The 25368-nt window shown below is 40.1% G+C and overlaps 1 protein-coding gene across 6 annotated transcripts in view; it reads left to right on the top strand.

Annotated features, from left to right (window-relative positions):
• Nucleotides 1-25368, top strand: part of C5H4orf50 (chromosome 5 C4orf50 homolog) — a 96534-nt gene that overhangs the window by 21886 nt on the left and 49280 nt on the right. For 2 of the 6 annotated variants that reach the window (XR_004418071.2, XM_033061320.2), the window contains exons 8-15: nucleotides 2380-2700; nucleotides 3453-3554; nucleotides 4136-4282; nucleotides 8478-8654; nucleotides 10820-10876; nucleotides 11283-11465; nucleotides 19712-19921; nucleotides 21051-21455. Coding sequence is in view for 2 of the 6 variants with exons in the window: in XM_033061320.2 (XP_032917211.1) it covers nucleotides 2380-2700; nucleotides 3453-3554; nucleotides 4136-4282; nucleotides 8478-8654; nucleotides 10820-10876; nucleotides 11283-11465; nucleotides 19712-19921; nucleotides 21051-21434 (1581 nt within the window). In the remaining 4 variants the exon portion in view is untranslated. The remainder of the gene's footprint in view (nucleotides 1-2379; nucleotides 2701-3452; nucleotides 3555-4135; nucleotides 4283-8477; nucleotides 8655-10819; nucleotides 10877-11282; nucleotides 11466-19711; nucleotides 19922-21050; nucleotides 21456-25368) is intronic. The other 4 variants (XR_004418074.2, XM_033061323.2, XR_004418073.2 and 1 more) reach the window with 3 other exon arrangements.

Below are 25368 nucleotides of genomic sequence, written 5' to 3'. Positions count from 1 at the left end.
TCAGTAGTAAAAGACACGTGGTTGTCAGCATGAGTTAGAGAGACAGAGGAGTCAGATTTCTTAGGTGAAGAGGGAATAACACATGTAGAGGGACAGATACAAGAACTGGTTGTCTCTGAAGCAGTTTGCTGTGGCTGCCTGTTATTTCCTGTTTGAAGTAACAGTTTTCTAATTTGCAAAAATATTGGGATGAACATTAAGGCTTTTTTATCTCCATGTTCGACTTTTAAAGTTAATAAATCTCCAGTTTCATTCCAAAAGAAAACCGAATTCATATCTGCCAAATTAAGATCAGATCTCTCTACAGACAGCCACTTAGCAAAGCGTTCTAGTTTTCTGTTAGTAATATTCACATTTGCAATCTTTAAAAGTTCTCTAATTTGTGAAGCCACACTCTTTTTCAAATTAGAATGCTGGGAGCCCATTTTTCCACAGCAAGTTACTCTAATATCTCACTACAAAGCACAGTTAAAACACAGTAAGAGAAGGCTGCTAGTTGCCGGCTAACTGGCACCTCCCCCACAGAGAATCACAGGCTGCAGAAAAGCGCGCCTCTCTTTGAAATCAGCTGTCTGGCGTGATACTGTACACACGGCAGAAACTGTTTCAAAGCAGCCTTGCTACCCCCACCAGTGTCTCCGGCTGTACACAGCTTCAAACCCCCAGGGAGGACGCTGTGCAGCCCAGCTCCCGGCACCTCGATGCTACAGAGAAAGCACCTCAAAATCCCCCTCCCCACGGAGGAAAATTTATACTTACCACTCTGTGCGAAGTACCGAGGAGCTGAAGAACTGTACTTTGTAATCTGTTCCTGAAAACCGACCTCCCTTGGGCTGGAAGGTTTACCGGTTTCGTCCCCTTAAGCTAGACCTGCTAGAAAGCAAGTTTCGCCCACAGGGCAGTTGACTTCCCGTCGGCTTCCTAACCCTTCTAAGGGCACAGCCTCTCACGTGGGTTTTAATTTAAAAAGCACCACGTTACGGGCGGCAACTGAAACTGCACCCTAGGGCCTGGCCCTGCTCCCCAAATACCTTGCAGAGCTGGCCTGGGATGCTGTTTCATGTAGAACAGTAGAGATATAGAGGCTCTTTCTCCCAGGGTTGGTATTCTGCTTTATTCTTAGGCTTCCATGTGGTCAGAGCGAGAGATGGAGATAAAGAGAGAGCCCACACGTGGGCTCAGGGTTTTTCTCTGGGTCAGGAAAGGGGAGGGGTCAGCCTTGGCTTCAGGCCAATCCCATCACAGGGGTCAGTCCATTGGTCTTGTAGGGGTTACAGGGTTAAAGGGACATACCATTCTTAAAGCAGTAGGGTATTGGGTTACAACAGTTTAACTGCATGTCAATCTTCAAAACAAGCCATCTGATTGGCTCTTCAAAACTAGTCAACTGGCTCTTCAAAACTAGCCAGCTGATTGGCTCTTCAAAACTAGCCAGGTGGTTGGCTCTTCAAAACTAGCTGATTGGCTCTTCAAAACAAACCAACTGATTGGCTCGTTGAAGCTTGCCAGCTGATTGGCTCCGCCAGGTCCCCATAGGGAGCCCCGCCCCCAACTGAAAACCGGGCTCCGTTAAACCGCGATGCTCTGCACGAGGCCTGTGTGCTTAAGCAAACTGTTCCAGCCGGGGAGCTGTTTTTATGAGTGTTTCTGTCATTCTGTCACCCCTGGAAGCTGGAAATGAATGTAATGTGAAAATATGTGTATTGGAAAAAGCAGTGGCTGCTTTTTCCAGTGTTCTCAGAGGGTATTTCTGCCAGTGCAAGAGAATGAGAATTACTCCCAAATAGTCTATATATTGCAACAGGAGAATGACAGATATACTTAGGTGATGTGTTTCCTGGAAGAGCAGATGGATGCATGTTTTCAAGACATTTTAGCAGTAGATGAAGTTAACATTGTTTCATTTCAAAGCTTAATGAGAAAGAAGTTGCTGGTGAATGTTATAATAACTTTACAGAGAAAAACACCATGACCCCAGCAACTTCTCCTACTCATCTCTCTTATGTTGAAGAGAAAAACAGGAATTCTGAAAAAGACTCATTGACAATTGCATCAAATAAACTTCTCAGTATTCTATCCCTGAATGGAAAGAAAATTAGGTATTTCCAGTTGCTTTCTGACCTGAACAAAGAAAGAAACAGCTGCTTCAAAGAAATGGCTAAAGTATTACAACGCACAGAGAACTGTATAGCACAATATAATGAATTATTACAAGAGAGAAAGGGAAATTTACAAAGCATAGCTCTTTCAGAGGGTGAAAAAGAAACTTTGATGGGCCATTTGTCAGAGATTAAGTGTGAGCAAGACAAATACAGGACCTTCGTTTCAGAACTCCAAGCCTGCAAAACTAGCTGTTATCAAATGTTTTCTGTATTACAGGAGGAAAAATGTGTGCTGAAAAGAGAGATAGACAGAATCAATCAAGAAACTTCTGAACAGTTTGATGAATTTCAGAAAACAAATACAAACATTATTTTAGAAAAAAATCTAAAAGTATTAATGTCTTCTTTGGGTTTCACCTATGAGGAGCTGAGAAAAGAGAAAAGTATAGGACCAAAGAAAAATACAGTAAAATTAAAAGAAGAACGTCAACAACCTGATCTTAAACGAAAGAAAGTTCAAACAGAATATAGTGTAATACAAACTGAAGAACACAGAGTTCCGACAATAGATCCTTCAGATTATTCCCCTGGGGAAAAGGTAAATAATAACAGTAAGGAATGTTATTGAGCAGGATCTTCTAAAGGAAGGGAGATAGAAATGTCATTTGGAGGGCAAAGCTGAGTTAACTTTGTGATGAAGGAAACTGTAACCTCTAACACAAGCTAAGGTGCTGAAGTTAACTTTCAAATTGAAGGCAAAATGCCAGAGAGGGGTTTTTTTTTTGGAATGTTATATTCGAGAATGTTAAAGTGATACAGCAAACTACAAAGTTAAAAATAATACTTAAAAGACTGCACTGTTCAGGCTTTTTAAAAAGTACTTATTTATTGCAGGAGTAAAAGCTTTTAGAATAAGCTTTTATTCTACCACCAGTTCTCTTAACAGAAGGAAAATTGTTGTTATAATGGTGAAAAATGTCTTGGTGAAAAGTGTGCATATCTTCATTTACTAATTTTTATTGATTTGGTCTATTTTTTATTGTTTTGATGCGTATGAAACATCTCTAAAGATAGGATCTTTACTCAGGGTGGATCTCTCATCCATGTTTTTCCTCGGTAATTGTGTATCTTACCCCACAGTGAAGTTATGTGGAGATTACTGTGTACTTACAAATGCAGAATTGCTACTTCACTTGGGAGTAGTCAACAGGGAAATATTTATATGTAATACCTTGATTTTATGCAGGATTTTCTGTAGTAGTTTAGGAGGAAGCCATATATTGTTCTTTAAATGGCTGTGTGCCATTTGGTACAGGGGAACGGAGTCATCAAGTCTTTTTGTCTATCCAGGACAGCATGTTTGAAAGCTACAGTATGATGAAAGAGCAAGTCAGAAAGGCGGAAGAAGAGCTAAAAATACAGCAAAAGGAATTAGAAAAATCAAAAAAAGAGGTAACCTTCTACTCTGATGTGCTTCTGAGGAGCAAATTTGTTTTTTCTTGTGTTTTCTTAAATGTCTGTCTTCTTTCTGCTAGTCTCTAACATTTTTACCAAACAGGGAAGTCTCTGATGTGCAGAACAAAAATGTTCCTCTAATCTTTGAGTGATGAATGGCACAGTCACTCTTGGTTGGCCAGGACATCAGGTGAAGCTGCATTCCTGCAGTACAGGGGCAGAGGCCGAGTGCCCTGATAAAGGCACACACAACAACCTGCCTGCTCTGGCCATCTGAATAAAGTTTTTAAACTTTATTCAGAATATTCATGGTACCTTCACATTTCAAAATAAATTTAAAGCATATTTTTGGCATACCTCTAGTGAGATATTCTATAGGACATACTTCTAGAGTTGCATTTATGTCTTATGATAAGATTGTAGTGTATTGTGTAACTTCATTTATTTTAATCAATTTGTAGCAAATTCAAAAGTTGTGATGTAGACAGTAGCTTCAAATCCATGATTGTAAGTTGACACTGAAAGAGGATACCACTGCTGGACTAATTACACTCATTAATTTTTATTCTTCTTATCAGGCTCAGAAGTGGTACAGAGAACTTGGTTTTGCTGAAACAAGGTATGAAGAAACCAAAACTCATTTGATGCAGGCTCTCTCAGAATTAGACCGCCTTAAGCAAGAAGTTGGGGACAAAATGCAGGGAAAGCAGCACTGCAAATTAATGGTATGTATGTAAATGGAGAAAAGCATGTTCCTTGAGAGGGAGTGTTCTGACTGCAGAAACACCCATTAATGATACTGGGAATAGATTTGAAGCAAGAAAACTTAAAAGGGAGCAGATGTTGTGCAAGGTAGACCATCTGTCTGCAGAATAGTCCAGAGTCTGGGCTCTGCATGGGCAATATAAACACCTCACTATTTTGTTTAGGAGGGCTCTTGTTCTGCTCTCTTTAGCCAAAACCATTTTTAGGTGGCCTTAATGAAAGGTCCTGGAGGAGTCTGCAGTGTTTCCAGTATTTGGCCTTTTTGCCCTGATTTCGGGCCTTGTAGCCCTGATTGCTGGATTTGGACTGGCAAAATGACACTGTGAGCAGATGGTGTGGATTAAAGTCAAAGTCTTTAATGGATGCATGTGGCCCAAATATGTGTCCCAAAATCCAGGAAATCTTTCTATCTCACTGGAATGTGTTTACAACACAGAAATTCTGGTTTTGCTGTAAATTAAACTTTTCTTAATTTTCAGGTGGTTCTCTGTCTTAATACAGGTTTATGTTTTCCACCAAAATAATGTGTTTTATGGAAAGATTTTTTAATTACTGAATAATCTTCTGGAAGCAGCTTTTATAAAGACTTTTCAGCTAACCCTGAAATTATTTGTGGCCTCCTTAACTGGTGAGCCGCAAAGAGGAAATGTGCAGTTTCTACCAGCTGGAAAAGCACATTTGTAGCAATCTACAAATATCTGTAGATTCTTTCTGAGCAAGTTGGATAGATATGGCTTTAGAGGAAAATAGAAACAGATTCTGGAAAATATAAGGATTCCTAGATCAGTTCAGTTGCCTAAATGTCAATTTTCATCCCAGTTAAAGACCTTAGGGCATGCTGGCTGAGGGTGTAGGTAGCCACCTGGAAGTGCTAGGCAGTTATTTCATGTTAGCTTGTACACCCTACATGGCACTATGGGCTGGTGTTTAGACAGCTGAATTCTAACTGTTAAATTAAAAAGAAGTACAGATTTTTCATATCATTGTGATGTGTTGGCATGTAGCATCCTAATACAATAGAATCTATTTCAAGCAAGAAGAAACTCCCAAATAAATAGAAATGGGTCGCGTGTTTTGTTTAAGCTAACAGTTAAGATTTTGGGTGCATTTTTGGGAAATGGAGCTTTAATCTTTTGTTTAGGGACAGTCTGAGGCAATTATTTTTTATTATGTTGGTCAGTGAAGTAAAATGTTAGCTAGTCCTGTGACACACATGAGAATAAAATTCATTGACCTTGACAGAATGTTTTTCCACTGGAAAAAGTGCAAGTCGGCCTTTTGCTAAAAAACCATGCCGCTTTTAAATCCCTCAAACCACTTATGTTTTCAAATTAGAGTTTATCCATCAGTAGTATATATTTATGCAATACTATGATGCTGTTTGATTTAGGTCTGACTTCTTCATCCAGTTGAATTACTTCTAGGTTTAGTGTCAAAGTTTTGAATACAGGTGTCTTATTCCAGGGTCAAAGATGGAGTCCATGTACATCACAGAACTGGGTTTATCTTTCAGTTGCACTATTTGATGGCAGAACTAATTATCTACATATCTCAAGTCCATTATGTTTTAACCAAATAATACTGATTTTAATGACACAATTTAGCAAGTAGTACAATATATATTGTAGAGTAGATATGTCTTAACAAAAGTCAACATTATTTCAATAATCCAATTTTAAAATAAACTTTTTAATGTACACCAAACTGTTGATAGTGGGTTTGTTTGAGACCTTAAAATACAAGTTTTTCTAGATTTAAAAAAATTTAAAGAGACTTTTTGTCACAAAAAAAGGATCATGATCTACTTTTCTAGCATCATGTTACTTCCTGAGGGCAGTTTTGTTGACTGGTGATCCAGTTTTTGTTTTCAGTTACTTGCCACCCTTGACCAAATTATTTTTCTTTACTCAAAGTTACTAATAAACCCTTACACAGTAAATCACAGTAATTTATGCTTTTTCCTGTTCTAAACTTCATTTTTCTGGAACACCTCTTTCTGCAATATTTGAAAGAAGTGAAGATGTGAGCACTCTGGACCTAGAACCTAAAGTGTTTGTAATATGCTGTGTTTTGGGTGTGTCTTTTAGATCATTTTGCATTTCTTATGTTCTACAGGCCCTTCTGCCCAGGGATCCTAGCTATCACCTGAGACTCCTTAAGGCTGTCATGATATTATTCATTGCAAGTAAAAGAGGACTAAGATAATATATTTGAAACTTACTGCTAAGACTGTATTTCAGTGAAGTTACTCGCAGTTGAAATATGCTTTAGCCTAGGAGTATTTGGATGAGTTTTCTGGGATGTTGAAGTGGCCTTCTGAGCAGTGGTGCTGTGGTTGAATTTAAGAGAAATATGGGGGTGAGCAGGAAGGGGGCAGGGTACTGTTTACAGCTTCAAAAATTAATAGAAGAATTTTGCATAAATTGCACACAGTAAATAAGGCACCAGCTTCCCCAGTGAACTCCTGGTGACTGTCTGCAAGAAAGGCCTGTAGCAAAAAAGGTCACATTCCTCCTCATTTTCTCACTGAGTTTTCAGACAAGCACAATTTACATAAGAAGAGGAAGAGGTTTTATTTTTAATGTTTAGGTACCAACTTCAAAGATGAGTGATCTAGTTTTACAAGAATGCAGATGTTAAATACTGTGTTTAGGCTTAGTTATCCTTTGGTTATTTCCCAGTCCCAGCTGCCTTCATCCTTCTGGAGCTTGACTACACAACCTCTGGTCACTGCAGACTAGGACATCTGACAGAATGCTCATATATAAATCTTGTATGTCTCATTTGTGCATTGAAACTGCAGAAAACTGCTAGTGAGTTAGCAAATGCAAAAGGAAAGAGGGAACTTTTCTCTGTCTCTAACCTTCACACAGTTGTTTTATTTTCCCACCGTTTTTTTCCATAAGGCATCTTCAGTTAGGAATTGTTTCCCTTTTGGTTTTAACATACTTTTCATGGGGAAAAGAAGATGAGGGAAATACCATGTCATGGACTCATCCTCAGGCTTTTGTCCCTGCAACCCTGGTGTAATCCATCTTGATGTGTCCAGCTGTTCCTATTGTTCTCTTGACACAAGAGGGAGCCAAAAAGTTTGGTACCAAGGATTTTACGTGCTCCAGTGCTGCACACAGAGGACTGACTTCATGAAGAACACTATGATAGTGTCATATTTCTAGTTTTTTTCTGTGTTGCACTGATATGTTGCAGGCAGAGTAATGTGATCTATCAGTTCAGTTTGCTGTTCCCTATGAAATGGTGCCTTCAGTGTGTTGTAGTGAAGGGTGGCAAAGCCAGAAAGGCTGTCAGTAAATTTTTCCTGTGGTGTTGTGCATCAGGGCTGACTATAAGCTTCTCTCTCAGTTGTATCAATGTTTAAAATCAAACCATCATTCTGTTTTGTCAGAAAGTTATATGGTTTTACCACAGTATATCATGGGTCTGACTATAATCTTTAGCTTAGACTTGCTTATATACTGATACTTACATTATGAGAAATCTGACCAGCTGTGTATATCAACTCAATATTTTTTTAATATAATAGCATAAGTGTTTTTCAGGATACTTCCTTCTTCTTCAAATTTTCCTCATTCTAAATCTGTATGTTTAAGCAGGCAGTGTCACTTGTAGGAGTTGACCTTATGATGCTGACCATCAATCTAAAGCTCTCACTAATCTTTTCAATCTAAGTGCATGAAATTGGGGAGAAAAGAAATTGGAGAGTGGGGGAGGAGTTAAATTCAGAAGCTTCTCTTTCCACTTGTTCTGTATCACTATTATTACATTTAAGTATAAGAAGTATTTTTCTTTAGAAATTTTTACTTAAGATCTGATTAGTTTAATGATAATGTTCCAGAACAAATAAATATTTGGGAGAGTGTAATTATCTCTCTGACATAACTATGTGTTGAAAAACAAGGAACATACTACATAACTCCTTGTTGAAACAGGAGACTGAGAGCTTCTGAGAGTTTTTCTTACTCACTATGTGACCACAGGTTGGTCACTTCATCTGTCTTTGCCCAGTTTCCCCATTGCTTCTTTTTGATGTATAAGGTAGGTAGTTACATTGATTGAGATGTTTTATGTTACAAGACATGATTAAGAATATTTTTGTTTTATACCCCTAAATTGAAAATCTGTGCATTTTCTCTCTAGCCTGTGTACACATTGAAGGATGCCCAGGAAAAAGAGGTGAATAAAATATGCAGTAAGAGATTAGAGCAGCAAGTACTGACCTTGAAAGCCCAGCTCAGGGACCAGGCTGCATTACAAAATCAATTTCATGACTTGCAGAAGGAAGTGGAACTCCTTCAGGCTCAGCTATGTGAAAAGGTATGAAGTTTTCTGTGTGCTTAAATGTGAGCTTAGACTTCAGATTCTACATCTCTCGTTTCAAAGGGGAGAAGCAAAACAGGATTCTTTCCTGGGAATGCATCTGATGATAGTTGAATGGTTTCCAGTGATTCTTACTTCAGAGAAATAGGGAAAAGATGTAAACTGCCTGAGTGATCCATGTTATGGAAAAATGGTAGGTGATCATGAAAGTTAACACTGCTCTAATTAATCCCCATAGTGTAATGCAAGCACAGTCATGCTGAAATTCTTTACATAGCCACCTTCTTGGCTTAAATTGTCAGGATTTTTTAACATTCCCAACTCTCTTGTTCCACTAGAACAGATATGAAACTCCAAGCTAATAACAGAATTTTGAGAGAGTTTTCCTAACTTTTTGGCTCATCTGCTAGGGTTACACAGAACGTTTCAGTAAGACATTTTCAGATAGGTGGGTGATTTGGATTTCATCATAGTTATTCTGATGAAAAGACTCATGTATGCACAAATGTACTTACACAAGCAGTTTTTACACTTGTGCATTTAATTTCACCTGTCAAACCAGAGCAGGTACATTAAAACTGGCAGAGCTGCTGCCTTACAGTGTGACAGCAAAGCTGCTGCTCTAAGTGTGACTACAGCTACGCTGAACTCTTGGGTGGAAACAAATTCCTCCTAGGCCTTCTTTCCCTTAGATTTTCTTTCCTATTGGGAGCTCTATTTTGGAATGGGATGATAGTTACAATGTGAGCCAAACTGGAATTGCCCATTAGGCTCTGAAACAGCTAGTAAATGGCATGTTCTCAATAGTGCTCTTTGTTCTTCATAGCCTGATGCAACGAGTAGAACATGCTTCTCCTCTGTCTGTACTCTAAAATACAAGAGATGATTGTCTTCTCCTTACTGGGAACAAGTTCCATTTTACTTTCTCCACAGTAGACCCATCTTTCTACAATTTTGGTTTTTGTTTTGTAGTTTTTTGTTTGTTTGGTGGTGGTTGTTTTGTTTTGTTCCTCCTAGCCTCATCATGTGCTGTGGTTTGCTCTAAACCAGTCCTGTAAAGAAGGTTAGTGGTTTCTCTCAGCCATGGGTTAGGGGATGCCTCAGAAGGATGGTGCTGGTAAAATGAAACTGTCTTGTAGTGTCTGGTGTCCTATCAGATGGTAGGTGAGTAAAGGATGAGACGTGCTGTCCATATAAATGGACAAATCCTAATTGTTCTGTTGCATCAGCAAGATGTGTTGCTCCCTGCCTCATCAAGAATTAAATGTCTCCAGTGCAGGGACCTACTGCCAACTCTTTCTTTGTTTCCTCAGTGCTAGTGCAATGTAAATACAATTTTCCCCTGTCCTGCCTGCTCTGATTCCTCCCAAGCTCACAATTTATTAGCTGAGGACCGTGTGACCTTTTTCAGTATAACTGAGTTCTCATAAAGGAGGGTGTTTTAATGATGAATATAATATATTTACTGTAAAATTTATGGAAATGTAACTTGTCAGGCAAAATAAATGTAAAGGAATTGGTACTTTATTGTCAAAAATAATGTATTGATGCATAATGGTAAGAAATTGTATTTTTTTTCTGTATAATCAGAAAGGAGGGTTACCATCAGCAGGTTTTAATCATAAGGTACAGACTAAATAATCTGGCACACCCTGCTTCACCTCCTGATAGAGAACATGTATCAACTGTGCCAGAGTAAAAGGTTGTTGATGTTCACTTTTCAGAGTAGACTATACTTGAGGAAAATCCCTCCTCTTTTCTCTAATTTTACAATACTGAAAATTTTCCCCCAATGAATGTTTTGGAAGATTCACAGAGTAAATATGAACATGAGTGCATAATGGAGGATACCAAGTCTTTACTGTGATGCTGCTTTGATTAAATCACCTCACTAATATAAGGCTTCATCTAAGAACATCCAAAAGCCTTTGTTAATTTTTAAGACCAATGCTAATGTGAGGAGGGCAGTGCTTGTATGCCAGAGCCTGTCTGTGTGAAACCAATGCCTTACACTGATTTATCTTCTTTGTGATACAGGGTCGCACTGATATGCAAAGTGTACACCTCAGAGTCAGGTCTAAAACAAATATCAAAAAGCTGCTAGAGTATTTTGAAGTGATTCTTGAGTAAATTGATGCAAAAACTATTTTTCAATCTTTCAGGAGAAAGAACTGCAGAAGAGCAAATCTGAAGTGAAGTTGACATTAGCTCCTCTGAAGGTACCATGTTTCCCTGATCACTGATTCAGGACCTACACAAGGGGTATCCCTTTGCTTACAGGCTTCTGTGTCTGTGCCTTCCTTCTGCAGCTGTCCCTGAGTAGCTACATGCTGCTGGGCTTCACCCTAGGCAAGGGCTCGCTCACATTATTGGAAGGTTACTTTCAACCTGTCAAAAGGGGGACCTTGCACATGGAAAGGGAACATCTCTTTCCAGTTTATCTGTGCATATATCTTGCTCTTCAAGGTATGGGGGCATCTAATACTGTAGAGACATAGGAATACAATCTATAGCTTTGGGTCAAAATGTGTGGAATTACAGATCAGACACAAAATGTAATCTTGCAGTCACAGCAGGGAGTGAAATGACAGAACCATGGAATGTTTATGTGTCCATGCCACACAGGCTAAGCTGGCTTGCCTCACCCAAAAGTGCCAGGAAAGGAACAGCTTCATTAGGAGAATGCATGATGAATTCCAAAAGCAAGGATTTATTAACTCTGTATTTGATGAAGAAATGAAGAGCTTGGTGAATGATATGACCCTGGCAGAGTACACGGTTGCTTTTACACCAATGTGTGATCAAGAGGTAAGTACTCATAATTCCTTGTAAACATGTATCGTCATGTTTACACTGTTGAATTAAGTGGTGGTTTCCAAAGTGTTTAGTGACACTTTAATGTGTAATTATAAAACATATTTCATTGCTTAATATAAGCATTGCTTCAGACAAATCAGTGGAGTTGGCCATTTTACTGTTGTTGTAGGCAGGGTATAAATTTCAGGAGCTTAAGGCAAAGTGCGTCAATGTGCCATGCAAGAAACATTCCCCTGATATTTTGAGTTAGGTATCTGATGGATAATGCAGCATATATTACCCAATTTTATTTTAAATATGAGTTTTATATATCTTTGCTGCACAATGCTTTGTTTCAGATTTCTGAAAAGTCAGGAAAAAAAGGTCAACAGTGAATATTTTTAAGACTTAAGTCAACTCAGCGGACATTTGTATTCAAAAGGGAGCTAGTCACTTGTGTTTCTCTGGCAAGGCAAAAATGGGAAGCAGGCTGTTTCACACTTGGTTCTATTCAATATTGTCATTAATATCTTGGATTCTGGGAATAAACTTCCTAATTTTGGAGTAGCACCTACTTGAAGACATTCTTAAGGACAGGAATCTCAATCTGGCAACCTGAAGAAACAGGAATTCCCTTGCAGTACTCCAGTGTCCATCAACAAGTTCTTTTTCCTTTTGATTTTCTGTTTCTTTTTTTTTTTTTAAAGCCTGTGAAAGTACCCAAACAATGGTGATGTTTGTTACAAGTACGCTCAGGTAGAATCTTTTGGGTTAAAAGTGGGGTAGGGGGAGGAAATACTGTGTGTTACACATTTGTGTGCTTGTGACAACAGAAGACAGAATATTGTTCATACTATATGCTGAACTTCAGCTCACACATTGCACTGCAAAATGAATACAAAAAATAATTTATCTTAATGACATTTGACATTTTCACCAGCAGAAGATGCTCAAAATGGGCATATAGTATAGTAAATCCACAGGCTTATTTTTCTCATGATTTTGCATTTTTTACACACTGCGTGGTGTTCTGTATCATGTTGATAGTGCTTATCCTTACAGTGTTACCAAGTGTTGCAAACTATCACTCAGTCATACTTGGTTTTGTGCTAAAAAGCAATTTAACTGCATGTTAAGGAAAAGGTGGATTGATTCCTGGTAGCAGGATGGGACAGCACTCTGTGTCTGGCTGTGTCTCCTTGAGTACCTCATGTGCAGGTCCACCTCTGCCTCACCCAAGCCTCCCTTGCACAGGAGTATTTTGTGTGACAGTGGCTAGGAACAGTGGCTAGGAACTCCTCTGTCAGAAGAGAGATAGCACTCCACTGCCTTCAGACTTATTCTCAGACACTGCTGTGGTAGATGAGCATTAGTAAAGCTTGGTAAAACAATATATATCAAAATACTGTTCACACTCATACTATCTCCCTAAATGTTCAATTATCACAAAACTTAGCAGGTTCAACAAGAGAGAATTGGATTAAATACATATTCTGATAGCCTGTGAACTTATCTGCAGCATAGACCCCCACATTAAATCCCCTGCTTTGATAGATATTTAGCTATTCAGACTAAGTGGAGCACAAGCCTCTTCCCATGGTGTCTAACACTGTAGTGGTCAGAGGTCTTCCCTCACTTAGGCTCAGGTACAAATAAGATTCAAGCCTGGGGTTTTCTATCATGCAGAGAACAGACTAGCTCTTGCTGGTCGTCTTGACACTGAGCTTAAGGCTCTTCTGGTCTGTGATAAGTAGTTCCACATGTAACAGGGGAAACTCTCCTACCAAGGAAGAGTTGTATGTTCCCATGAAAAATGTGTATTTCTATGCATCAGGTTTCCAGTAGAAGACACTTCAATGAAAGAATGTCCAAGTTTCACTACTACTACTTTAATAATAGTTACAATAAAAAAAAGAAAAAAGAAAAAAAAGAGAGACTCTTTCACATTCCTGTGATACATTCCTTTGGTTTAAAAGATCTTCTATAGACTTATGTTGAAGTGAACTGACTTTTCATCTCATAAGTTTTATTTCTTACTTTCAATTCTTATTCTTACTGGACTTCACATCTAAGATTCCAGAGCTATGCCCAACCTCCACTTACATAAAAGTCCTTTGGAAGCTCATTCCTTCTTTCCCCTCAGTTTTTCACTCCTACAACATTCCTAACATTTGAATTCTACTGTACAAAACCTGCTGGATTGTTTTTTGGGTTTGTTTGGTTTTTTGTGGTTTTTTCTTTTCTTTTCCTTCTTAAATTAAAGATTTGCAATTGGCTTTATTCATTACTAGACGCAGTAACAAATGGAAGCCTGTCACACACTGGCGGCAAACCTCTGTGCCTTGAGTTACTGATGAATTTCAGCTCAAAGTTTGCAATGATGCATGAAGAGCTGATCCAGAGCCTTTTGAAAGGAAAGGAGACTCTGTACTCAATTCAGTGCCTGGCCTTTTGTAGTTCAGTAAAAAACTTTGAGTCATGTTCTCAGAGAAAAATTGGTTCATAGTTCTATTAAGAACTCTTTTTTTGTTGTTTTTCTTTTTCATCTGTACATGGAATTACATGTAGACGGGTAGAGCTGCTTCAGCTGGGTGCTGGGATGCCCCAGAATCAGTGGGGAATTTCTGGGCACCACCAAGTTACTCTTGCTTACAAAACAAGGCAAACTTCAGTTCTTTGCTTTTTCAGGAAACAGTGGATGGTTGGTCACTTCCTTCTGTTTGCCAGAAGTATTTTCTCCCTACTTTTCATCCCAATTAAAATACTAAACCATGAAGACTGTGTTATGCAAAAACCACTGTCTTTGGAACTTCTCTTGACTTCACTTTCAGTGTTCAAGGCCCTGCTCTCAGACATGATAAATCCCTGTTGTCCCTATGGCTTTTTTCTTACTAACTCAAGACTTCCCTCAGTTCAGTTCAGTTCAGCAGAGCAGCATGCATTTTGAGGCTTGTCATTCTTGATTATTTTCACAGCCCAGCATTATATTCAATGCTTGTGAGTGAGAAATAAAATTTGCATGTAGCATCTCATAATTTTGTTCCAACAATGCACTCTCAGTGAGGTCAGATATATGCTGTAGTAATATGTTAATAAAAGAAAGCCAGTTTTCCTTCTCTTAATATGTCCCTGTAAAGAGGTCTAGGTTTTGAATTACTTTTCCTCACGATAGAACTGTACACCATGAAGCTCTTTATTTGTAATCTAGTTTAATTGAGCAATTAAGTATAATTTAATTTAAGTGTGTTTTTATAATAATAAACATATATGATTGCACAGAATACTTTTTCATTCACCACCTATGTCACTGTGATGAAAGCAAAAATTCTGTGCAGGATGGTGAATAAATGCTGCCTGTCAGATTTGGAAAAAAAAAAAGACCTTTTTAGGGCAGGCATTGGAATGTCAATGTAGGTCTAAAATGGACTTGAAATTTTTGGAAGCACAAAGTTAATTTTTAACGCTTTTTGATATATTTTCTTTTTAAAAGACTTGAGAAACCATTGCAGCCCCTTGGAGTAGAGCAATAATGAATTTTGGCATTAAAAACATTTTAAAACCTTGTTTTGTGTCTGGACAATAAAAAGCATGTAGCTGAAGAGGACAATTCCTGGGACAAAGGCTGCCTCCAGCAGGTACCCGTGGCACTGGGCACAGTGCCATAGCTGGGATTCACATGCCCAATGTCACACAGAGTATGTGTCCACATTTGGCCTTTTTTTCATGTCCCATTTTAATCACCTCCTTTGAATGCTGGTTAGTTTTTTTTAATTGGAAGGACCTTGGCCTCATCTTTCTTTTCTTGCTTTTGTAGAATTAATTCATGGACATTAGAAACAGTTATTGTTTTTCTACCTTTCCCAGTGAAATAAACACAGGACAGCATTCATCAACTGATCTTGGATGTTCGTGTTCACATAATACCTAAGAAAAAAGGGCTGGGACTTGGCTTTGCAACAGCTGCTTTGCTCAGGATGGTGAAAGTAGGAAGCAAGAGAAGATGTTCCAGATGAGTAATGGGACATGTGAAAGAGGAGGCTTGGTTTTTTCCTGAGTTTGGGTGTCTACTTGCAGTTTAAGAACCAGGCTTTGCCCAGTCTGGCTGGCTTGAGCTTGAGGCAGTGTCCTTGGTACTTTTGATGGATCAGGGAACCACACAGAGGTGCAAGTGAACTCGTCTCCCCTTTCATGTGGAGTCAGCCCTGCCAGTCCAGTTGTGCAGTATTTTGGGCCTTTTCTCTCTCTTTTGGGCTAGGTGTGGAAAAAAGGATTATGTTTAATTCTTACCCTCTAGTGATTGAGCCTCTGTCCTAATGTCTGTAATAGAAAATGCTGCTCATCCAATTTCTTTTGTGCTGGAACACTTTGACCTGGTGATTTATTTTGTATATTCTTTCCATAGTGGATCTGAAACCATTGTGGCTGTTTACCCTCATTTCTTGGGGCTGAAAGGGAATTTGTGCAAGGAATGTAGGGATAAATTGTAGTGTTTTTTATTGTTTTTCCTGCAGTCATCTTAAATCTTATGGATGGAAAGCTCCAGGCAAGGAATGTGTCCAGTGCAGTGAATTGTTTTACAGAATAGGGATTAAATTCACAGAACAGCACAGCTTAATTGTTCTTTCTGTCAAGGTATTTCTTCTTAGATATGTTTTGGTAGAGCAATGCTTTTTGTTTGTTTATTAGTTTGTGTTTCTACTCATTATTTTGCAAGAAATCACTTACTGGTTTCCAGTGAATCGTATTTGAAGATAAGCCTGAAATAAAATTCTTTGATGCTTTCCTTAAAATGGTTTGTGTGTGGCTGTTAAGGTCAGAGGCTGTTCTGGCACTGAGGGTGAGATACATTTCCTGTATGATGTCTGTACTTCTGACAGTCATGTGTGGTAGTTTTTCTATTTATTTTCATAGTTAAAGCAGAGAAAAACATACTTCTGAGGAATTACCCTGCCCGTTTTATGTGCCTGCTTTAGGTAAGTGCAGGTGGCTGAGCACTGGCAGGTTGTGGAGTATCCCTTGCTGGAGATCTCCAAGAACCCTATGCACACAATCCTGTGCCATGTGCTCTGGGATGGCCCTGCTTGAGCAGGGAGGATGGACCAGATGACTCCACTGTGGTCCCTCCCAGCCTGAGCCATCCTGTGATTCCGTGATGAGGTGGGAAGAGCCGCAGAAATTGGGCTCCAGTGGTTGTCAAGGGGACCAGGGGGAGATACACTTTGGTTGGATGATTCCCACCCCCAGAAGGGAGAAAGAATTTAACTTTGGACTTTCAGTCTTTTTGGGACAAGGCTGATCAAGAGCAAGGAATCTTTCAAGACAAAGGTTTGTTTGTGGGAAGAGGTGCTTTTTTACCTGAAATTACTAAAAACATGCCTTGCATCACTGGAATTCCAAATGGATGAAGGAGTGGAATTAGTTATTTAGTAATTTCTTTAAAGAAGAGTAAAGTCTGTTGCTGAGAGAGATGTTATTTTTGACCTGTAGAGAAATTATTAAAAATACTGAGAGGCATGAAGTACAGATTTTAAAAAGTTAGTGACAGCCTGGCCTTTCCAGTGAAATAACTGATAAAGGTGCTCAATAATTATGTAAGTGTTTATTTGGATAGAGGGGATCCCAAGAACTTGTTATGACTGAGGAGAAGGTTATTAATCAAGGTTAGTGCCATTTGAAAGTAAAATTGGGTTTAGTTGGCAAGATTTAGATCTATTTCCTGACTGCATAATACAGATATTTTAGCAGTGTTTTTTGCTGTAGTTAATGGGCAATAGCATGCATTTCTCTAGAGCAGCACATGCCAGTACAGGAGTAGCCATGACTAAAAAAAATAAAAGCTTTAAAAACTAACCTTCCTTTATTTTCTACTAAATGATAGAATTTAGATTAATGTTAAATGTGCAATTTACAAATAAATTAAAACATTCTCTCTGACACTACTCTCCTTTTTTTTTATGGTGATGGGGAAAGCTGATGTTTTTTGGTTTCAATAGCTTTCCTTTCTAGATCTTGGCATTATGCAGGTTTAGACTCTTCTCAATTTGGTCAAATATCAGAAATATTTTCATTTCTTCCTAGGTGAGATAATTTGTAAAAAATTAGGGGAAAGCAAAAAAAACCAGGAAAATAGAATAAATTTTTAATAATGATAATAATAAAAAAGAACCAACTGGAAAAAGAACATGTTAGTGTCTGGGCAGTGAGACAAACCACAGAATCTTTGCTTAACTGCATCCTTAGTGCTATAGGAAATGCAATCTTTAGTGCTAGTCTTATGACACACCAGAGATGAGTCTTTTGAGAGAATCGTACCAACTTTCAAATACAGTGCATACTACACTGTGAAATCTTTGTCAGGGTAGTAGCATCTTCATTCACTGGGGTTTGCATTAACCCTCATTTCTGCTGAGTGTCACTACTTTGGCTGCAGAAGAATTTTCTAATTCCAAGAGTTTGTGAGGTAAAGAGTTGAAGGAAAGGAGTGACCCTGCAAGGAGGAGATTTTTCTAGAAATGACTTGTGATAGTGTCACAGCTTTGATTTGGTGGTGTGTTTTTTCCTGGCAGCTTTACCAGCTCCCCTGCCTATGAGCAGGACAGTGATTTGCCTTTGCATGGGTCATTGACCTCCAGAACTTGTTCTGCTCCTGCTCACTCTCATCTATCACCACAAATGCCTCTAACTGTGCTTCCTGTAGTGAGGAAATTCTCATCAAGTAATTTTAGATCCGATATCTTCATGCCTCAAAACATTTCAGGGCTGACCTTTCATTGGTTTAAGCCAACTGACATTTTTTGTGAGTGATGGGGAGAGATACTGCACTTGTAACCTTGGTTAGAAACCAAGGACTTCTGGAGCTGCCTTGGGCTCCTGTTTTTAAAAGGGAACATTCAAATGTATATCTTTCACTTTCCAACTGATCTATTCCTGTAATGCTAGGATATGTTTGGGTATTCATGCCACCTTGCAATAATAAATGCAATATCCAGATAGTATCACAGGCCCCCTCTGTCATCAGTATAGAGAAAGCAAATCTTTTGAGGGAAGCGCAGCAATCTAAATTTTGTGCCCCAAACTGACCAGTATGAGTGGTCCTTCCATTCCTGGGTGTACCTGCCTTGTTCCTGGCCTGTTGTTCAGCCTGAAATAAAGGATCCGGGTGTAGCTGCTCCTGGGCAGTTTCTCAGCTGGCCACACATGCTTGTGTTGAGTACTTTGGGGAGACCAATGGCCACAATTAATCAGAACTTGTTCCCTCTGCTCATGGTGGGGAGCCAAGAACAGGAGGTGAAATGGTAACAACAAAAATACTGTGTGTTCTTCTTCATGTCATAATAGAACTATATTTAGATGCAGGAGCTTGTCAATAAATGCTCATCTTTTTGTTGGGTCATTTCAGAGCAATTTTACACTGCTATTGCATTTCAGAGTTCTTTGATTTTTCTTTTTTTAATGGACACAAGTGAGTAGCTAAAATTCAATAAAAATGCACAGAGCAAAAACAATATATTGTTTTAAATAAAATGTGTTTTCTTGTAAGTAATTCTTCCTGAACTGACATATATATATGCATCTGCATTTCTGGAGCTTTTGCAAGAGGACTAATGGGAATGAGATGTTAATGCATAATGAGGTATATTCATTTTAGAAATAAATAAATAAATAAACTCGTCAAAAACTGAATGGCTGAAATGACAAGGCTTGGAATCACAAGAAAAAATGCAACAGTGGTCTGGTAGCTATAATAAAGTGCGTGCAGTTGAACTAACACATTTTTAGAGTCTGTTCAGCTTAACTTTCTTGAGCATTCAAACGCAGACAAACCTGAATTACTTGTATTGTGTTAAGTGAGAAAATATGTGTGTAAAAGAATCCTATTATAAATTTCGAGATTCTTCAAGACAACTGAGGTAATTTTTTAAATTAGGAATTTTTTTCTAGTTTCAATCTAGGTTTTCTCAATATCCCGAGGCAGATTTTCAGCTGCAGTTAAAGCTTTGAGATATTTTTTGGGTTTTTTTGAGGATGACTTGTTGAATACAGGATTCTTTATTTAGAGAGGTGCAGGAATACTCCACATTTGAAATAATTGGTGTGCTATCTTTTCCCTTATTTTGCTAAATGTAGTTTATTTACAGTTAATTTCTGTGAATATTTCTTTTAGTGAACTCATCCAAATGGCTCCACTAATCCAAAACGAGCAGCATTGGAAAACTTAATCTGTCTTGAATTTCTTAAAATGCTATTTTCTCTTGCAGATGCTGCCTTCCTCCACAGAGGATCATGTGGGATGTGCCACAGGGATGGCTGGATCAGTATCTGTAAACTTTCAGTCAGGGGTGGATGGCCCCCACAGTTCTCCCATCACCCCAAATGTGTGTGCTGGTTCTTCCATCACAGTAACAAGCCCAGAGAGGATTTTAGCCTTGCAACAAGAACTAGGAGAAAACCACTGCAAAAATTGCCAGGTCAGTAAAAGTTTTCTCACAGTTTTTAGGTTAGTGAAATCTCTTTTTCTTGGCAGAAGATACAGATTTTTGGAGGATTCCTTCCAGAGATGCACAAGTGATTGTTAGTTTAGACAAGCTGACAATAATAAATGTGTAATGTTTTTCATTATGCATTTTCTTTCCCATTGTTTTAAGAGGAACTTGGGGCTTGTAAAAATAATTAAAATATTTTGTTTTCATCATGATGTGCTCTATGGTAAGACAATAAATCTTACTATGTAAATCATAGTATGGTAAGATGGTAAATATTTTCAATTTGTTAGATGTTTTTTAAAGTTGTTATGTTGATCTTGTCCTACCTTTTTTCCCTTCCAATCCTTTTTTTTTAGTGATCCAATTATTCCTATGCCCTGAAGCTCTTTATAGTAATTTCCATTAACTGCAGGAATCCTGTTAAGAGCAGAGCTGATCAATTGCAATTGCATTTGTGACAGTCTGCTGCTAAACTAAACATGCAAGAGATTTCAGCCTCTCTGAGACAACATAACCTCTTCATACTTGTATGGAAACAAAATTCAAATGTGCAATTACTAGAGCCAGTTAGGTAGAGTAGTTAAAAATACTACTCTAGTGGATTTCCTTTATAAACTTGGATTAAAGTAAATGCAATGAAACAATTAAAAGCATAGTTTTTGCTTTTGGCATTAATGAAAAGAACATGCAAGATACTGAGATTTCCTTTTTGTTAAGTAATTTATTATGCTATGAAATGGTGACTCAGAATTCTGATAACATGTTACTTAGTCCAGGGATATGTGTAACAGTTCAAATCAAGTTTCCTCATCCTTTTCTCTCTCACACACACAAAAACATAAAAAAGACCAATAAAAATATGACCATAAGAGAAAACCTGTTACAAAGAGCAGAATGCAAGTAGCTCTTTGATTGATCTTTGTCAACTCAGAGATATTATATAAATCATATGAGCTTTAATTAAATCTCATTGAAAGCAGAACATGGGCTTCTTGTACAGTTATATGGGAGGCTATGGCTGAAACCACAATACATAGAGAATCTTGTTTCCATAAAAACTTACAGCAACACACTGGGACACCCAAGGTTACAGTTTCTGTTCTTTCCTCCTCAGATACCTTCAGTTGTCCCCTCCAGCTCAAACCCTTGGGCTGGTCCCCACCTGCCCATGACCCAGGAGGAAGCCCCTTGGCCTCTGCTGTCAGGGATGAAGGATGCTGCAGTGCCCCCAGTTGTGTCCTGGGCCACGAAGGGGAGGGATCGGTTGTCGAAACATGATGATGTATTTTGGGGTCAAATAGGAAATCAGCATGCAGGTGCTATTCCCCAGGGAATGAAACACAAAAATGCCATTATGAATAAGGCATGGCTCTCTAGAGAAAAAACAGATGGCTCAACCTCAGCTACCACAGCAGAAAGCTATTTGCCAGACATGTTGTCAGCAAGTAATAAAGGTCGATATCCTGTGGGGAGAAATCAGCTGCATGGGAAAGAATAAAACCTGCAGAAATAAAACAAGGTAAACATTTTAGCAATGTGATTTTTCTCATTGATACAAAAGTACAATACTTAGTTTTGTTTAAAATCACAGGTATTTTACTGGTTAGCATGGTCTAGCAAGGAGTTTGAGATGAATGGAAAATTTACATGGAAAAGAGTTGTGGTATTTTTCATGATCAAAATTTCATAGAACATTTGAGATCACTGAAACACATGGATTTTTCATTAGCCTGGCTGTCACCCCGTTTTCTTTTCACCTTTTGTTGGTGATTCAATTTTCTTTTAACTGAAACTGTAAAACAATCTATTAAATCACTTTTGCTTTTGTGCCTATTTCTTCAGTGTGCAGTGGCAAGTTCTGAAAGAATATCTCCCTTGTTTGACTGTGTCCTTTGGGATTTCAGGAAATGTAGTATCATGGACTTCCTAGAAATTAATTTTACAAAAATTAGGGGGTAATTTTGCTGTGTTTCTTTACTCTTGGGATATTTTAAAAAAATTATGCTTTTTTTTTAATAGGGCCAACTACAGCAGGACATTCAGTGTATTGCTGTAGGGGCTTATATCTGTAAAATAGCATCCTTCAATTGTTGCTTTGATGAGTACAAATTGCAGTTCAGCTTGAGTAGCTTTACTGGACATGTCCACAGCCACTCTCTTTAGGGGCTGCATGGGCGTCCTGGGTACAGAAATATCTGAGTTCCCAGCGTGGGTGCTGCAGATTGCACCCTGTGCTGCCAAGCCCCTGCCACTGGGAGAAGTGTATGGAGTGCCAGGCCACCTGTTCTGACACTGCCAGGACACCACTTCCTCACAGTCTGGCTCAGAAATAGGCTCCTGGGCTGCAGGAGCCTTAGGTGGATCCTGGCTATGAAAAGGAGGAGGGAATAGTGTGTCTGTTCATGTGCATGGGTGCACTAATGCTGGTTGGCTCTGGGAAGTTTAACTGAGCATGGTTGTAAATTCTGCAAAGTATTGATTTACAGTAATTTCACGAATACAAGCCGCACCAATTTGACCAAAATTTTGGTGGAAACCCGGAAGTGCGGCTAATATTCCGGGGCGGCTAATCTATTAACAAAATTCTAAAAGCTGCCAACACGGAAGTGAGAGCCCGCGGCAGCCCCAAGCCAAGCTGGAGCCCGGCCAGCCCCGGCAGAGGTGGGAAAGCCTGGCAGAGGCGGGGCCAGCAGTGTGGGGGGCGGGCGGCAGAGCCTGAGCCAGCAGGGCGGGGGAGCCCGGGAGAACTGGGGCTAGCAGTGCAGGGGAACATGGCAGAAGCAGGAAGGCCGGCGGGTGGGGCTGCCTGGCAGCGGGGGAAGCCCAGCAGAATCGGGGCCAGCAGCGTGGGGGAGCCCGGCGGTGCGGGGGCCTGCAGTGCCGGCCAGGGCGAGGAAACGCGGCGGCGGTGCAGACGGGAGGGGGCGGCCGGCGAGCGTGGTGGCGGCGGCGGCAGCCCTGCCGGCGGGGCGAGCGAAAGCGGCGCGAGCGAAAGCGCCGCCCGGCGAGCGAAAGCGCCGCCGCGAGCCGCGAGCCGCGAGCCGCGAGCCGCGAGCCGCGAACCGCGAGCCGCGAAAGCGCCGCGGGGCGGGCGCGGCGCGGGGCGGGCGCGGCGCTCGCGAGGCGCGGCGTGGGGCGAGCGAAAGCGGCAGCGGGGCGGACGGCGAGCCCGGCGGCGGCAGCCCTGCCAGCCGGGCGAGCGAACGCGGCAGCGGGGCGGTGCTGACGGGAGAGGGGGGCCAGCGAGCCCGGCGGCGGCGGCAGCACCAGCCGGCCAGCCCCGCCGAGCCGTGGCGCTGAGCTGGGCCACCCGGCCCCGTCGGCAACCATGAGCGGGCCGAGCCTGCCTGGCCCCGCCCCGAGCCAGTAAAGCCCGCTATGCCGCGATCCTGTTACTAATTGGCCAATTTGTGAAAGCTGCGCACGGATTCTCGAGACGAACGAAAGTGCGGCTAATATTCGGGGTGCGGCTTATCTATTGACAAAGACAGCAACATTGTCGAGGCACCGGGGGTGCGGCTTATAATCCGTGCGGCTTGTATTCGTGAAACTACTGTATATTGTGTTCTCACCAGAGTTAATACACTTGGAAAACATCCATTATTCATATATCTTTATCATTATTCTGTATTTTTCCTCACTTTTATTAGAAAAGGGCATTCACACACAGTAATGCATGTCACAGTTGCTGCGCTTTCCCTCTACCTCCATTGGTTACCCAGTTGGTTCATAGTATGCTACAGCTTGCTTTTGGAAGCCAGAAATAAAGTGCCTGGTTTTGATGAAATATTAATGCACACGCTCACACTCCATTGTGGAAACCTGCCTTCAGCTGCTGGGTAAGGCAGCAGTGCAGTTGCTTGCAACAGTATCTGAATTGTTCTTTATCCAACCTATCTTTAGAAAGCACACACCGGATGCCAAGGGAAGCAGCCCCTGGAAGTGATGTTGAGTCCTGCCTAAGCAGGAGGCACCAGTGAGATTCCAAAATGTGGGCTTTTCCTTTTATGCATCTTTCTGTTCTTCCTGATGCCTGGCCAGAACTGAAGACAGATATACCTGCTCTCCAGCCATCAGCTGCCTTGTCAAGTATTAAGATATTTTGATAATGCAAAACCACTTGCAACTATTGAACATGGTAACTGTTATCTTGATAAAACGATGCTTTGAGAATTAGCTATTGTGAGAACTTTTTGGAGCTTTATCTTGCTGATAGTAAAATACAGGGCCTGCCAGTTCAGTCTGAGGTCAAATCATAATGCATGAAATGTGCTAATAATAAGGGTATTAATAACAATACTCTGTGATAATAAGATAATAAGTCTTTGTTATCCTAGCGAAGCGATGTACTTTGTGTTTGGAGCCGTAGTTACTTTCCATGAAATTAAGCCTTTGTCAGTCCAGTCCCTTTCTATCACAGATAAGTGTGGTTTATTTTAAGTGTTCAGGCTTCATTTTAAGCTAATTAGGTTATTTGGCCCCATTCTTCCTCCGAACTAATAATTCCCTGAACAAGGGCTGCAGACTCAGAGATGTGGATGGAAGAGCAGAGATTTGCAAGGATATTACCTGCATTGAAGCACTGTAATTCGTAATGGATTCATGCAATTCATCCAGCAAATGGATTCTGTACTGGCACTTTGTTGCTTTGTTTCACAAGCCACAGATTTGAGTTAAAATCCTGTAGCCCCTTGTGGTTTTAATTTTTTAAGACATCCATTCTTCCTACTACAAAGCATTGTTTATAGATGTGCAGATACCACAGTTATCATTTGACCAACTGTTTTCAGCTGCTTTTCATTTCTCTTAATTGAAAATGTGATAGTTTGGACACTACATTGGAGGAATGTCAATAAATTAGCAGCAATTAGTTTGGAGAGCTATATGCAGCTGCACTGGAAAAGGTGAGTCAGCTGAAGATTTTCCCTTTTAAACCTCTGTCCTACTCCATTTTTCCCACTACTGAATGGGCAAATGAGAAGTGATAATAAGATCATACCAAATAATTGTGCACTATGTGATTTACAAGAAAATGAGAGGGTACATTGTGCCGTCAAACATGACCCTTCAAATTCTTTAAACATGGTCATTTATAGGAACCTGACCCAAAATGTACAGTGTCAGACCAGATGGTTCCTACATTGGTGTCCTGCTGAGTCGAGGTCCTGTGGGAGTCTCATCTTGCTCAGTGATTTATACAGGATGATTAATTTTGGTTCTTATTCTGTAAACTATTTGCTGGGTTTTTTTCTATATTGAGGGGGATCAGTAGCAATGTGCTTGCAGAGCACATCTGAATTGGGCTGTGTTGAGTCACCTGTGGTCTGCTGTTTGCCATCCAGGGACCTGCATGAGTCAAGTGGCATTTTCTGTATTTGACTGGATGATGAGGATGCTTGGAAGGAAGCTGGATGACAGCATGCTGCCTACTG

Source organism: Catharus ustulatus, chromosome 5, assembly GCF_009819885.2.
Source record: "Catharus ustulatus isolate bCatUst1 chromosome 5, bCatUst1.pri.v2, whole genome shotgun sequence".
In the NCBI taxonomy this organism is placed as follows: domain Eukaryota; kingdom Metazoa; phylum Chordata; class Aves; order Passeriformes; family Turdidae; genus Catharus; species Catharus ustulatus.
This window is presented reverse-complemented; position numbering and strand designations above follow the sequence as displayed.